General features: G+C 55.9%; 1 protein-coding gene across 5 annotated transcripts; it reads left to right on the forward strand.

The window, feature by feature from the left end:
• The first annotated feature begins 2,898 nt into the window (after positions 1-2,898).
• Arsl (arylsulfatase L) lies at positions 2,899-10,922 on the forward strand. 5 transcript variants are annotated; one of them, NM_001047885.2, is made up of 11 exons: positions 2,899-3,066; positions 3,521-3,557; positions 4,500-4,652; positions 5,033-5,154; positions 5,682-5,804; positions 6,115-6,553; positions 7,445-7,581; positions 8,242-8,376; positions 9,220-9,382; positions 9,874-9,995; positions 10,191-10,922. In NM_001047885.2, the coding sequence occupies exons 2-11, from the start codon at positions 3,535-3,537 to the stop codon at positions 10,607-10,609; spliced, it is 1,836 nt and encodes a 611-aa protein (NP_001041350.1). In that variant the 5' UTR covers positions 2,899-3,066; positions 3,521-3,534; the 3' UTR covers positions 10,610-10,922. The 5 variants fall into 5 exon arrangements, 4 of the variants coding, with proteins under 4 accessions (NP_001041350.1, XP_038958169.1, XP_038958170.1 ...); XM_006232281.4 differs by having other exon boundaries at positions 2,938-3,071; XR_005500286.2 differs by lacking the exons at positions 9,220-9,382; positions 10,191-10,922 and adding an exon at positions 8,638-9,114 and having other exon boundaries at positions 2,927-3,066; positions 9,874-9,999.
• Positions 10,923-11,116: the final 194 nt, after the last annotated feature.

The raw sequence follows: 11,116 nt of genomic DNA on the forward strand, positions 1-11,116 counted from the left end.
ATGTACATGTCTGGTGGCCAAGGAGGCCAGGAGGTGGTGCCAGATCCTCAAGCTGGAGTTACCAATGGCTGTATGGTTTCATGTAGGTGTTGAGAATGAAGACTGGGTCCTCTGGAAAAGTAGCCAGGGCTTTTAACTAGATAGCTTTGAGGCATCTCTCCAGTTCCCAAATACGTGATTATTTTAAAAGACGAATTCAGACAGAGAAACGCACAGGAAAACCTCTGTATGGAGATGAGAGATCTGTTGCTATAAGTCAATTAGTTACAGAAACTGAAGCCAGGCCTGGAACAGCTCTCTTCCCTGGTTCCCCCAGAGGATGCAAAGACTCAGGGATGCCCTAGTTGCACACGGCTAGACACTAGAGCTGTGAGACAACAGACCGCTGTTGTGCCAAACCACTGAGTTCACAGTACTTTGAGAGGGTAATCCCTCTCAAGAGCAAATAAAACAGGCATGCTCTGGTATTATCAGTCACTCTCCACACCACAGTCCACAAGGCCAAGAATAAGAGGCCGTGGCGGACACAGGCCTTCATAGGTCACAGTCACTTCAGAGTGGCTACTTCTTACTTGGACTGACAGCAGAGCTTCAGCTGCCAACACCCTGGGGCAGTGGGCTAATGAGGAAAGGGAAGAGCAAGAAGCGAACCTTGTGTAGCTAGTGGCTGACCTTTGCCCTTCCTAGAACCCAGAAAGCCCACAGCTACACACTACTCCCTTCTCGTCTTTTCTAGTCTCCACTGAGCTGTGCACAATTTAAAAGCACCAAGATGATGGTTCTTCTGACAGCAGAAGAGAAAATTCCTGAGGATAGCATAGGAATGGAGTGGAAGCCCACCTGGTCATGGTGTTTCATGATTAACTTCTAATTTGCTTGGATTAGGAAATGTTGAGGCATTGGCAAAGCACACCTTTGAGCATGTCTGTGTGTGTTTTTCCAGGGAGAACTAGCTGAGGGGATGAGACCTGCTCTCAGCGAGGTCAGCACAGGTTAAAGGTTTGCAGTCCTAGACTAAAAACTAAAGAGGAAAACATTAAATCAGCTTAAGTGCTAGCAGGGTCCCACTACTCTGTTTCCTGCTCAGAACCACAGGTCATGCTGGTTCATCACTGTGCCATCCCCTCTGTGGTGGACTGGATTCTTGTCAATTGTGAGCCAAATAAACCCTTCTTAAGTGTTTGCTTGCAGCTACAGGAAAAGTGATTAAATACATGGTGGCTCGACTATCTCCTGCTTCCACGCAGAGCCCCAGATTATCACATAGCTACATTTCTCAAAAGATCTATGCCCAGCCAAGGGTCTGCTCAGTATCCCATATTCCTTTAAGGGGATATGCTATTCCTGGCTAAGAGAGGGTTCAGTAATTTCAGGACTGAGCCCATACCTGACTAAAAAGGAACAAAATGTTTTGGAGTTCTTCACTCAGTCCCTGCATCAGACCATGACCTACTCTTCCATAGTCACCTTTTTGCTAGCTATCAAATCCTTGGCAGACACTGGAAAGGCTGTAGGCCAAGGCTGGACCCTAGCCAAACTGCAGACCTAGCCTGAGTCCAACCCCAGCCAGACTCTGACTTTAGCTGAGCCTTCCCTCATCTGCATAGTCAATGAGGCCGGCCCACTCTTGCATACATAATTAGGGGAGCTCATGCTCTCATCCGCATACTCGGTGATTTCCCCCTACATTTGCATAATTAGCTAGGACCCGCCCACACCCTAACCCTAGCCAGACTGGAAACATAGCTGAGCCCGGCCCTTATCTGCATAGTCAATGAGGCCCCGCTCTCGCAATTATTAACCAGGTACACACACACATCTGCATATTCAGTCCTTTAATGTCCTCCTCCCGTCTCTCACCCCGGTCCCCCACACGCGTGTCCATCGGTCCGTCCGTGCGTCTGCACAGGGCCTGTCTGTCCCGCGGCCCCTTGGCAGCGTCTGTAACCCCGAGTTGCAGCCTTTGCGTCTCCCTGTCGCGTCTCCCCTGCCTGCCCAAGCGTCTCTCCACCCCTAATACCTCGGCCTGCCTGTCTGTCTGTCTGCACACAGAGTCCGTAGCCGCGACTCCCCGCCCAACGGGTCGAGCGTCCCCGCCAATCTTGTTTGCAGGCGGTGGGAAACCCACAGCCCCTCTACAGACAAGAGCGAGGACACGGCGTCCGTTGCCAGGGAAACGGCCGGACAGCTGGGACTCGGGGAGATTACCTCAGGAGCCGCGACCCGACGGCGGCGACCAAACTGGGCTCGGGGACGGCGCGGCAGCAGGCGGACCGCGGGGAGGGAGAGGGACAGAGCGCGGGTAAGTGAAGTCAGCGGGCCGCGCACAAGCTCCGTCCTGTCCGCGGGACTGGAAACGCGGCTCGAGAGCTGGCCTGGAGCAGCATGCCGGGCGAAAACCGGACAGGACGCCGGCCTGTGACGTCGTCAGGCCGCGCCGCATACCCCGAAGTCCCCGAAACTTGCTAGCTCGCTCCCAGTTCAGAGGACGTGAGTGGGCGGGACCCCAGAAATGAATGACCGCGCCTCGGCGGAACGAGGCGTACTCCAAAATGGCGGCCAGGGGCCGCCCACCACTACCCTGCCAGTCAACCCAGGGCCACGCCCACAACATCCTGTCTGACATCCGACCCGCCCACTCCTCGCCCGTCTGTCAAAACGCGAGGCCCTGCCTCCGGGCCACAGGCCTTGACTACCAGCGTTGACTGCGTCGAAGTTCCCCCGGTAGGGGGTCAGGGTGGGGTGGGGCCTCATTGACTATGCTGCGTCGCTCGCCCCGAGGCCCCGCCCCCACTACCAGCGTGCTTTACTACGATCGGTCTAGCCTTGTCACGTGAACTGCGGGGGCGGGGTTTCAGGCCTGGAAACGGTTTGTGCCAGACACCAGCGAGGACCCGTACACTCCGCCCCGGCCCGCCCCGCCGCCCGGATCCAGAACCGACCGGACAGACGGGTTCCCGCGCCCGCTTGCTCCGGGCCCCGCCCCTGCCATAGACAGGGTGACCGAGGAGCACGAAACGGAGCAGCTGCGACAGGCCGGAACCCGATTGACTTCTTGAGGACGCGGTGGGGTCAGGGGTCCAGGGTCTCGGGAGGGGGCGTGCCGGAGGGGGCGTGGCCGGGCATCGGCGCAGGAGTGGCTGGGAGATTCCCGATGGGGAGGGCGAATCATGAATATTCATTGAGGCACAGTCGCGGCTCATTAATATACATTAATTAATGTCCATGCGTGCAATTTACATAGCGCCCTGCACTGGCACCTGTGGATGCGCTATCATTAGTATGCTTATTATTAGTTATTAGTAGCTCGTTAATATTATGCACTTAATTTGCATGGCCCTCAGCCTCCATGCTGGCGAATATGCTAATAACGAACTAGTTAATATTTATGTATAATTTGCATACGCCTATTGACCTGCTTTTATGCTAACGAACTCCTTTATTCGTGGAGCGGAGGTGGGTGTGTCTTGTGTCTGACTGACAGGACCGAGCTGCTCACATGCCTGCCTTACCTATGCAGGAAACCAATGCATCATGGCTCCGCCCCATCGCACCTGGTGAGTCCCGCCCTGTCCCTGCTGGCCTGTCAGTCACCATCCAGTCCTCGGGGATGGTTCTTCATCTGGGGGATACTAATAAGCTAGTTGGTAACTCATTAATATTATGGCCTCGATTTGTATGGCGCACAATTAATGGGTAGGATGGATATGCTAATAAACTCGTTAATGCTAATAGACACGATTTGCATGGTAGCCTTTGTAGCTATGGTATTTACCCTATAATATTCATGTTTGCAATTTGCATAGCACTTAGTGAGCATGCTTGTTGGGCATATTAATGAGCTTGCTAATGTTAATACCTTGAACTGCATTCGACTCGAAGGAGTGCCATATAAATATACTAATGAGTGGTTAATATTTATGTATGCAGTTTGCATAAAAAGCGACTATATTGGCAGATATACTGAGGTGGTTAATATTCATACACAATTTGCATATCAGTGACCCTACTCGGTGGACATGCTAATGAGCCCACTAATATTTCTTCACTCAATTTGCTTTGTGCTAATTGACCACAGTTTTGAATATGCTAAAGAACTCATTAATATTTACGGTCTCAATTTCCATAGCAGTCAGCAAAATTGCTATGAATATACTTACTGTTAATGGGCTCGATTTGCATGCGTGATTACATCAAGGAGCTCATTAATATTCACACAATTTACATAAAACTAGTGACCCTGTTTGGGGACTATACTAAGAGTAATTAATATTCATGTTTCAATTTCCATAGCACTACAAACCTGGTTTGGAATATATGCTAACAAGCTAATATTCATGCAATTGATTTTTGCATGGTGCTTAAACAGCTTGCAGTAAATGTACTAACAAGCTCATTAATATTCACGGTTCAATTTTCATAGTGGCAACGTCCAGGCCTGACTGGTATTCTAATGTGCTTGTTAATATTCACGACACGCATTTTCATGCCCTGCCCAGTTCCAGTCCTGCAACCCTACTGTGCATTGTCCTCCTGGGCCTGCAGTATGTGGATGCCCTGCGCTCGCCCCCGCCCCGCCCCAACTTCCTGATCATCATGGCTGACGACCTTGGCATTGGAGACCTAGGCTGTTATGGCAACACCAGCATCAGGTTAGCCCGGGCTAGTCCATTACACAAGCAGCCCTGGTCACTAGTTATCTTGGGTTACCCCACTACAGACACAGGCTAGCTTGTGTGGGCGGGCCCAGAAAACACCAGTATAGTCAGATTCGCAAGTTATGGTTTAGCCCAGTATACACCACCTTAGTGCCAGGTTAGCCCAGCACAGCCCCAGTTCCAGGTTAACATAGTTCCAGGATAGCCTAGGTTAGTTCAGTCCCAGGTTAGCCTAGTCAGTGACAGTCTTAGGTTAGCCCAAGTTGGCCTGCACACGCACAGATCAGGGTAGTTCTGACCCCACGCGACCTCTGTGACAACTGTTACCTCCAGTGACCTCCCTGACAACACTCTGTGATCCCCACGACCCCCAGGACCCCAAACATTGACCGCCTGGCGGAGGATGGAGTGCGCCTCACACAGTACCTGGCAGCAGAGTCGGTGTGCACGCCCAGTAGGGCCGCATTCCTCACTGGGCGCTACCCTATCCGCTCAGGTGACCCTGCCCTCCCCACCTGTGTGATGTCACATCCTGTCCCTGACTGCTGCAATGTCACTTCCTGGCCACACCCTCCCATGCAGCGACATCCCTTTCAGTCCCAGCCCATTTACAAAGAATGCCATCACTTCTTGTCCCAAACTTCACTCATTTATGATGTCACTTTCTGCCCCTCCCCATCCACGTGTTAATGTCATTTCCAGTGTCCATCCTGCCATGTCCCACCCATCTGGAGACCTTATTTCCTATCCTTACCCTGACTATGGCGATGGTCACTTCCAGTCCCAGGCCAATTCGCAAGGAATGACATCCGGCCCCCAAATCACCCACCTCAGATGGGACATCACTTCCTGTGCCCCATCCAACCCGATGACATCACTTCCGGTCCCAACCTGAACCCCTATAGCCTCAGCCTCTCCCTCTGAGGGAGGAACCAGTTGGACTCTCATGACACCCCGCTCGTGTCCCATCCATGATTTGACGCTTGATCCTGCCCACCTTGCCCCTTCTCTGCACCCCGTCAGGGATGACTTCTGGCAACGGACACCGAGTGCTGCAGTGGGCAGCAGGCGCAGGCGGCCTTCCTCCAAAGGAGATCACCTTTGCTCGCATCCTGCAGGGGCAGGGCTATGTCACAGGGCTCGTGGGTGAGCTTGGGGTCCGGGATGGGGCCAGGGCTTGTGACTTAATTGCCCAGGTGGACTCAGTGATGTCAGTGGGTGAGAGCAATGACATCATGGGGTGGGGCCCTGACATCTGGTGGAGCGAATGAGATCATGGTGGGCGTGGCCAATGACACCATTTTCATGGTGGGCGTGGCCAACCATTTCATTCTCTGGAAACTTCAGAGATGTCATCTGTGGGCGGGGCTGGTGAGGGCAGAACCAGGGGCAGGGCCACAGGTGGTGACATCGTCCAGTGAGAGACCCCTGACCTCCCCCAATCCGCCCCCCACAGGGAAGTGGCACCTGGGCCTGAGCTGCCGCACTGTCTCCGACCTCTGCCACCACCCGCTGAACCACGGCTTCCACCACTTCCTGGGGCTGCCGCTCGGCATGATGGGAGACTGTGCGGGGGCGGAGCCTTCTGAGAAGCGGGCAGGGCTGGAGCGGCGCCTTCGAGGGGCGGGGCGGGCCCTGGCAGCAGTGGCCGTTGCCATTGCAGCACTGGCCTGGGGGCGGGGCCGGGGACTGGCACCGGCCTGCTGGGCTCCTTGGGCAGCTATTGCCCTGGGTGCAGTGGCGGCCATCTTTGAAGCAGGGTCGTATGTGGTAGGTGGGGCTGTGGCGCGCTATGACTGCTTCCTCATGCGCAACGCCACCGTCACCCAGCAGCCCCTGCAGCTCGACCATGTCACACCTCTGCTGCTCCGCGAGGCCAAGGACTTCCTGCGAAGGTGAGGGGAGGGGCCTGGGTGTCCCGGGCTGACTGAAGGGGTGTCCTGTCCAGGTGGGACTTCCTGGGCCAACCCCTCATTTATCTGGGGTGTTTGGGTATCTTGGGCTAACCACTTAGCCTTCCTGTCTGGATGGTACATCCTGAGCTAACAGCGTGCCATTCCGTTGCCTTGGGGATATCCTGGGCTAACTACCTAACTTTTTTTTATCCACATGGGATATCTTGAGCTAGTGGCTCGACTACGTGGTGCATTGGGGTATCCTCAGCTAACTGTTGCGGGGTCCCGGACGACAGGGATATCCTGAGCTAACCTCAGAGCATCCTGGGTTGGAGGGCTGCCCTGCGCTCACCGCTCAGATCCGCGGACTGCCGGGACATCTCGGGCTCACTGCTCAGGCATCCCTTCGCCGCGGGGTAACCTGTGCTAGATTCTGCTGCTTCCTCTGTGGCTGGAATAGACTGCACTAACCCCTGAGGCCTTCTTTCTGTCCGGCTGGAATATCCTGGGCTAACCATTCAGCAAGCTAGGGTACTGGGCTGTCCTGCACTAACCATTTTCCTCCCTGGACTAATTAGATATCCTGCCCTTGCCCTAACCGCTGTGAGTCCTAGAGAGCAGGATATCCTAGGCTCAGCAGTAGGGCTTCCAGTCACAACCTGCTACCCTGAACTAGGGCCTGAGGGTGATTGGCAGGTGATGTCGCCCTGGCCCCACCCCTAACTCCAGGCCACACCCCTATTCTGCCCCTCCTCTGACCCTGGCCCCACCCCTGGATCCTGGCCCCTGATGCCTCCCATCACCCCTGACTCTGCCCCTGACCCAGGGCTCACCCCCTGACCCCACCCACGGGCTAGGCAGGCACTGCCCCTGACCCAGCCCCACCCTCAGGCATCGCCATGCCCCCTTCCTGCTGTTCCTGTCCCTGCTGCACACGCACACTCCCCTTGTGACATCGCCTGAATTCCGAGGTCGGAGCGCTCATGGGCGCTATGGCGACAATGTGGAGGAGATGGACTGGGTAGTGGGTGAGTGGGCGGGGCCTAAGGGGAGGGCGGGACTTGCATATGTGAAGCTTGGATAAGCAGGATGGGTGGGCCTTGGGTGATGGGCAGGGTATATAGGCTGTGAGGTGGGTGGGGCCTGTGGACCGGGTGGGTGAAGGGCAGGATTCTTAGGTCAGTGAATGGGGACTGGGAGTCATGGGCAGGTTCACTGTAACGGTGGGCGGGACTAAAGCGAGTGACAGGAGCGGTCAGATTGGCAGCAGGAAGAGCAATCTACTGACAGCCAGGGCCAATGATAGCGGGTGGGGCCTGTGGGATGGTGGTTGGTAGTTGGGGTTACTGGGAATGGCAGGAGTGAGGGACAGGCACTGGGAACAGAGTGTGGGGCCACAGCAGCGAGGGGCGTGGTTAACAGGTGATGGGCAAGTCTGAAGGTGGGGTCACGTCGGTGGGCGGGGTCAGAACAGTGATGGATGGGATGATCAAGTGGTGGAAGGAGTTTCCGGGCTTCAGGGCTGGACTACAATGGGTTTGGGCGTGGTCCGTCCAATAATGAGCCGGGCCAACAATGAATGAGGGGGATAGCGGGCAGGGTCAGAGGACAGTTGATGCCTTACATAAGGTGTCTCCTTTCCCTGGTCCCACCTGCTGGTCCCCGCCTGCTGGCCCCGCCCACCACAGGCCAGATACTGGAGGTGCTGGAGCACGAGGGCCTGACGGACAGCACACTTGTCCATTTCACATCTGACAACGGCGCCTGGCTTGAAGCCCAGGCTGGGGGCGAGCAGCTCGGCGGCTCCAACGGGGTCTTCCGGGGTGAGCGCAGAGGCAGGGGGACCTTGAAGGCCAATGTCCGGGTACCACCCACCCACATTTTGCTCCCGCCCAGTCACTTCTGAGTCCCCAAAATTCACTTTCAAGTCCCACCAACTCATTTCCTGTTGCACACACTCACTTCCAGGTCCCAACCACTCACTTCCACAACCCACCTCCAGGTTGCCCACCCACTTCTTGTTCCTGCCCACTAACTTTCATGTTCTGCTGACTCAACAACCTGTTTCACACACTCACTTCCAGGTCCCGCCCATTCCCACCCTCTCGCTTCTGTGCACCGCCTACTTAGTTCCAGGTACCAAAACTTCCTTTCCTGGTCCTGCCAACTCACTTTCTGTACCACACATTCACTTCCAGGTCTTGACCACTCACTTCTGGGTTTAGGCCGTCTACTTCCTCTTTCTCCAACCCACTTCCTCTTCTCAACAACCCATTCTGGGTCCTGCCCACACATTTCCTGTTCCTCCCATTTCTGTCCCCACACCCCCCCCACTCACTTGGGGATCCCATAAGTGACACCTGGCCTTGGCCTTAAAGCCCTGCCCATGCATTCCTGGCCCCACCCCTTGCTCACTGACCCTCTTTTTGCTCTCTTCCGGTTTCTGGCCTGACTTCCGGGATCCGACTCGACTTCCTGATCCACCCTCGGCACTTCTGGCATTGTTCCTGCCGCTGACATTTATGTGCTCCAACTTTTTGTCCCGCCCCTTGGCGCTTCCGGTATTTATACCCATTTCCTGTTCTGCTTTTGACATACCTGCGTATCTTTTGTCCCGCCCTCGACTTCCTTTCCTGCCATCACCCTTAATTTCCCACACGCCCCAGGTGGCAAGGGCATGGGCGGCTGGGAGGGCGGCATCCGCGTGCCAGGAGTGTTCCGCTGGCCGGGCGTGCTGCCTCGGGGGCGTGTCCTCGACCAGCCTGTGAGCCTCATGGATGTCTTCCCCACCGTTGTGCGGCTGGGGGGCGGGGTGTTGCCCTCAGACAGGTGGGCAGGGCCTGGGGGAGGGGTGGGACCTGGGGGAGGGCAGGCCTGGCGAGGGGTGGGGTTTCTCTTGGGCATGGCCTCAGGTGGGTGGGGCCTAGGGGGACAGGTATTGGGGAGGCCTTGGATGGAGCCTGTGTGTGTGTGGAACCTGGGGGGAGCTGCTGAGAGACAGGTGGGCAGAGTCTGAGATGGGGTAGTGTTGTTACACAGGAAGTACAGAACCTACATGGTGTCATACAGGAAGTGCAGAGTGAGTGGTTTAGGTTAGTGACATCGTAGAAGCTTAGAGCCTAAATGATGTCACACAGGAAGTACAGGACCCTGTGGATGTCAGAGAGGAAGTGGGGTCTCTGATGATATCAGACATGGAGTGTGGTGCCTGGGGGGTGCCAGATAGGAAGTGATGACGTCAGAATTATGACATCATGTGGAAGTCCACACCCCATGGGATGTCAGACGGAAAGTGTTACTACCGGCTTGCCCCCTTGCAGGGAGATTGATGGGCGCGACCTGTTGCCCCTGCTGCGAGGGGAGACCTGGCACTCCGCCCACGAGGTCCTGCTGCACTACTGTGAGGTCTTCCTGCACGCAGTCCGCTGGGTACAGCGTGACAGTGAGTTCCTGGCTGGAAGTTTGGGGGGGGTGTCACTTCCCGGTTGGTGGTCTGGGGGAGGCGAACCATCACTCCCCTCATGTCATTTCTGGAATCAAGGAGTCCGGAAGTGACCCTCGGGGTGGGAGGCTGCCCAATGGGCAGGAACAGTAAATGACCTGGAGTAGGTGTCACTTCCTGTCTCCCTCCTTGCAGGTGGCCAGGTGTGGAAGGCCCACTTCGTAACGCCGACCTTCGATCCCTTGGGGTCGGGGTCGTGCAGTGGGGCAGGGGGCGCCGCAGCCGTGTGCCCATGCGTGGGCAAGGTCGAGGAGCACGACCCTCCGCTGCTCTTCGAGCTGACCTCGGACCCTGGCGAGGTGCGGCCCCTCCGCGCACCCGCCAAGATGTCGGAGGCGCCGAACTTGACGGCGGCCATAACGTCAGAGGCAGTGACGGCAGCCATGGCAACGGCGGCGCGCGTGAGGCAGGAGTATGACATGCTGCGCCCCACCGCCGGCCATGTACCCCAGCAGATGGGGTCGCTCTACAACCTGTGGCTGCCTTGGCTGCAGCCGTGCTGTGGCCACTTCCCTGCCTGTGCTTGCGACTTGGAAGGCGGGAGCCGGAAGTGATCTTGGTGGTGCCGGAAGTGACGGTGGCGCATGGGGGTGGGACTTCCTGTGAGACAGGAAGTACTGGTGGCTTTGGGGACAGAGAGGGAGGCCTGCTGAGTGGGGTTCCATGGAGGAACAGGAAGTAAGGAAGAGGAAATCAGAAGTCCCTGGGAGTGGTGTGTGTGTGTGTGGGGTGGGGGGTGGTATGTACCTTTATAATAGTTAAAGTAGGGGTTCACAACCTCCCTAATGCTGCAGCCTTTTAACATAGTTTCTCATGTAACAGTCCTCAACCATAAAATGATTTTCACTGCTATTTCAGCACTGTAAATTTGCTGTCGTTGTGAATTGTGACGTAAATACTTTTACCGAGGGGGTTGGGACCCACAAGTTAAGAACCACTGGTTGAAGTAGGTAGTCTGTTTTGTAGTCCTCTGTGTTTGGAATTGCTGGGCTGTTGGTCGCTGTGGGAGACGCTTGGCCCCCCCACCTCATGGGACTTGCAGCACATTCTCGGACTTGTGA

The sequence above is a fragment of the Rattus norvegicus genome, chromosome 2 (genome assembly GCF_036323735.1).
Source record: "Rattus norvegicus strain BN/NHsdMcwi chromosome 2, GRCr8, whole genome shotgun sequence".
Taxonomy (NCBI): Eukaryota; Metazoa; Chordata; class Mammalia; order Rodentia; family Muridae; genus Rattus; species Rattus norvegicus.

Excerpts from the sequence above, each read along its gene's own strand:
- Arsl (NM_001047885.2), top strand. The coding sequence starts at position 3,535 with ATGGCTCCGCCCCATCGCACCTG. Across the intron at positions 4,653-5,032 it reads TATGGCAACACCAGCATCAG|GACCCCAAACATTGACCGCC; the intron begins GTTAGCCCGGGC and ends CACGACCCCCAG. Across the intron at positions 5,155-5,681 it reads GCGCTACCCTATCCGCTCAG|GGATGACTTCTGGCAACGGA; the intron begins GTGACCCTGCCC and ends GCACCCCGTCAG.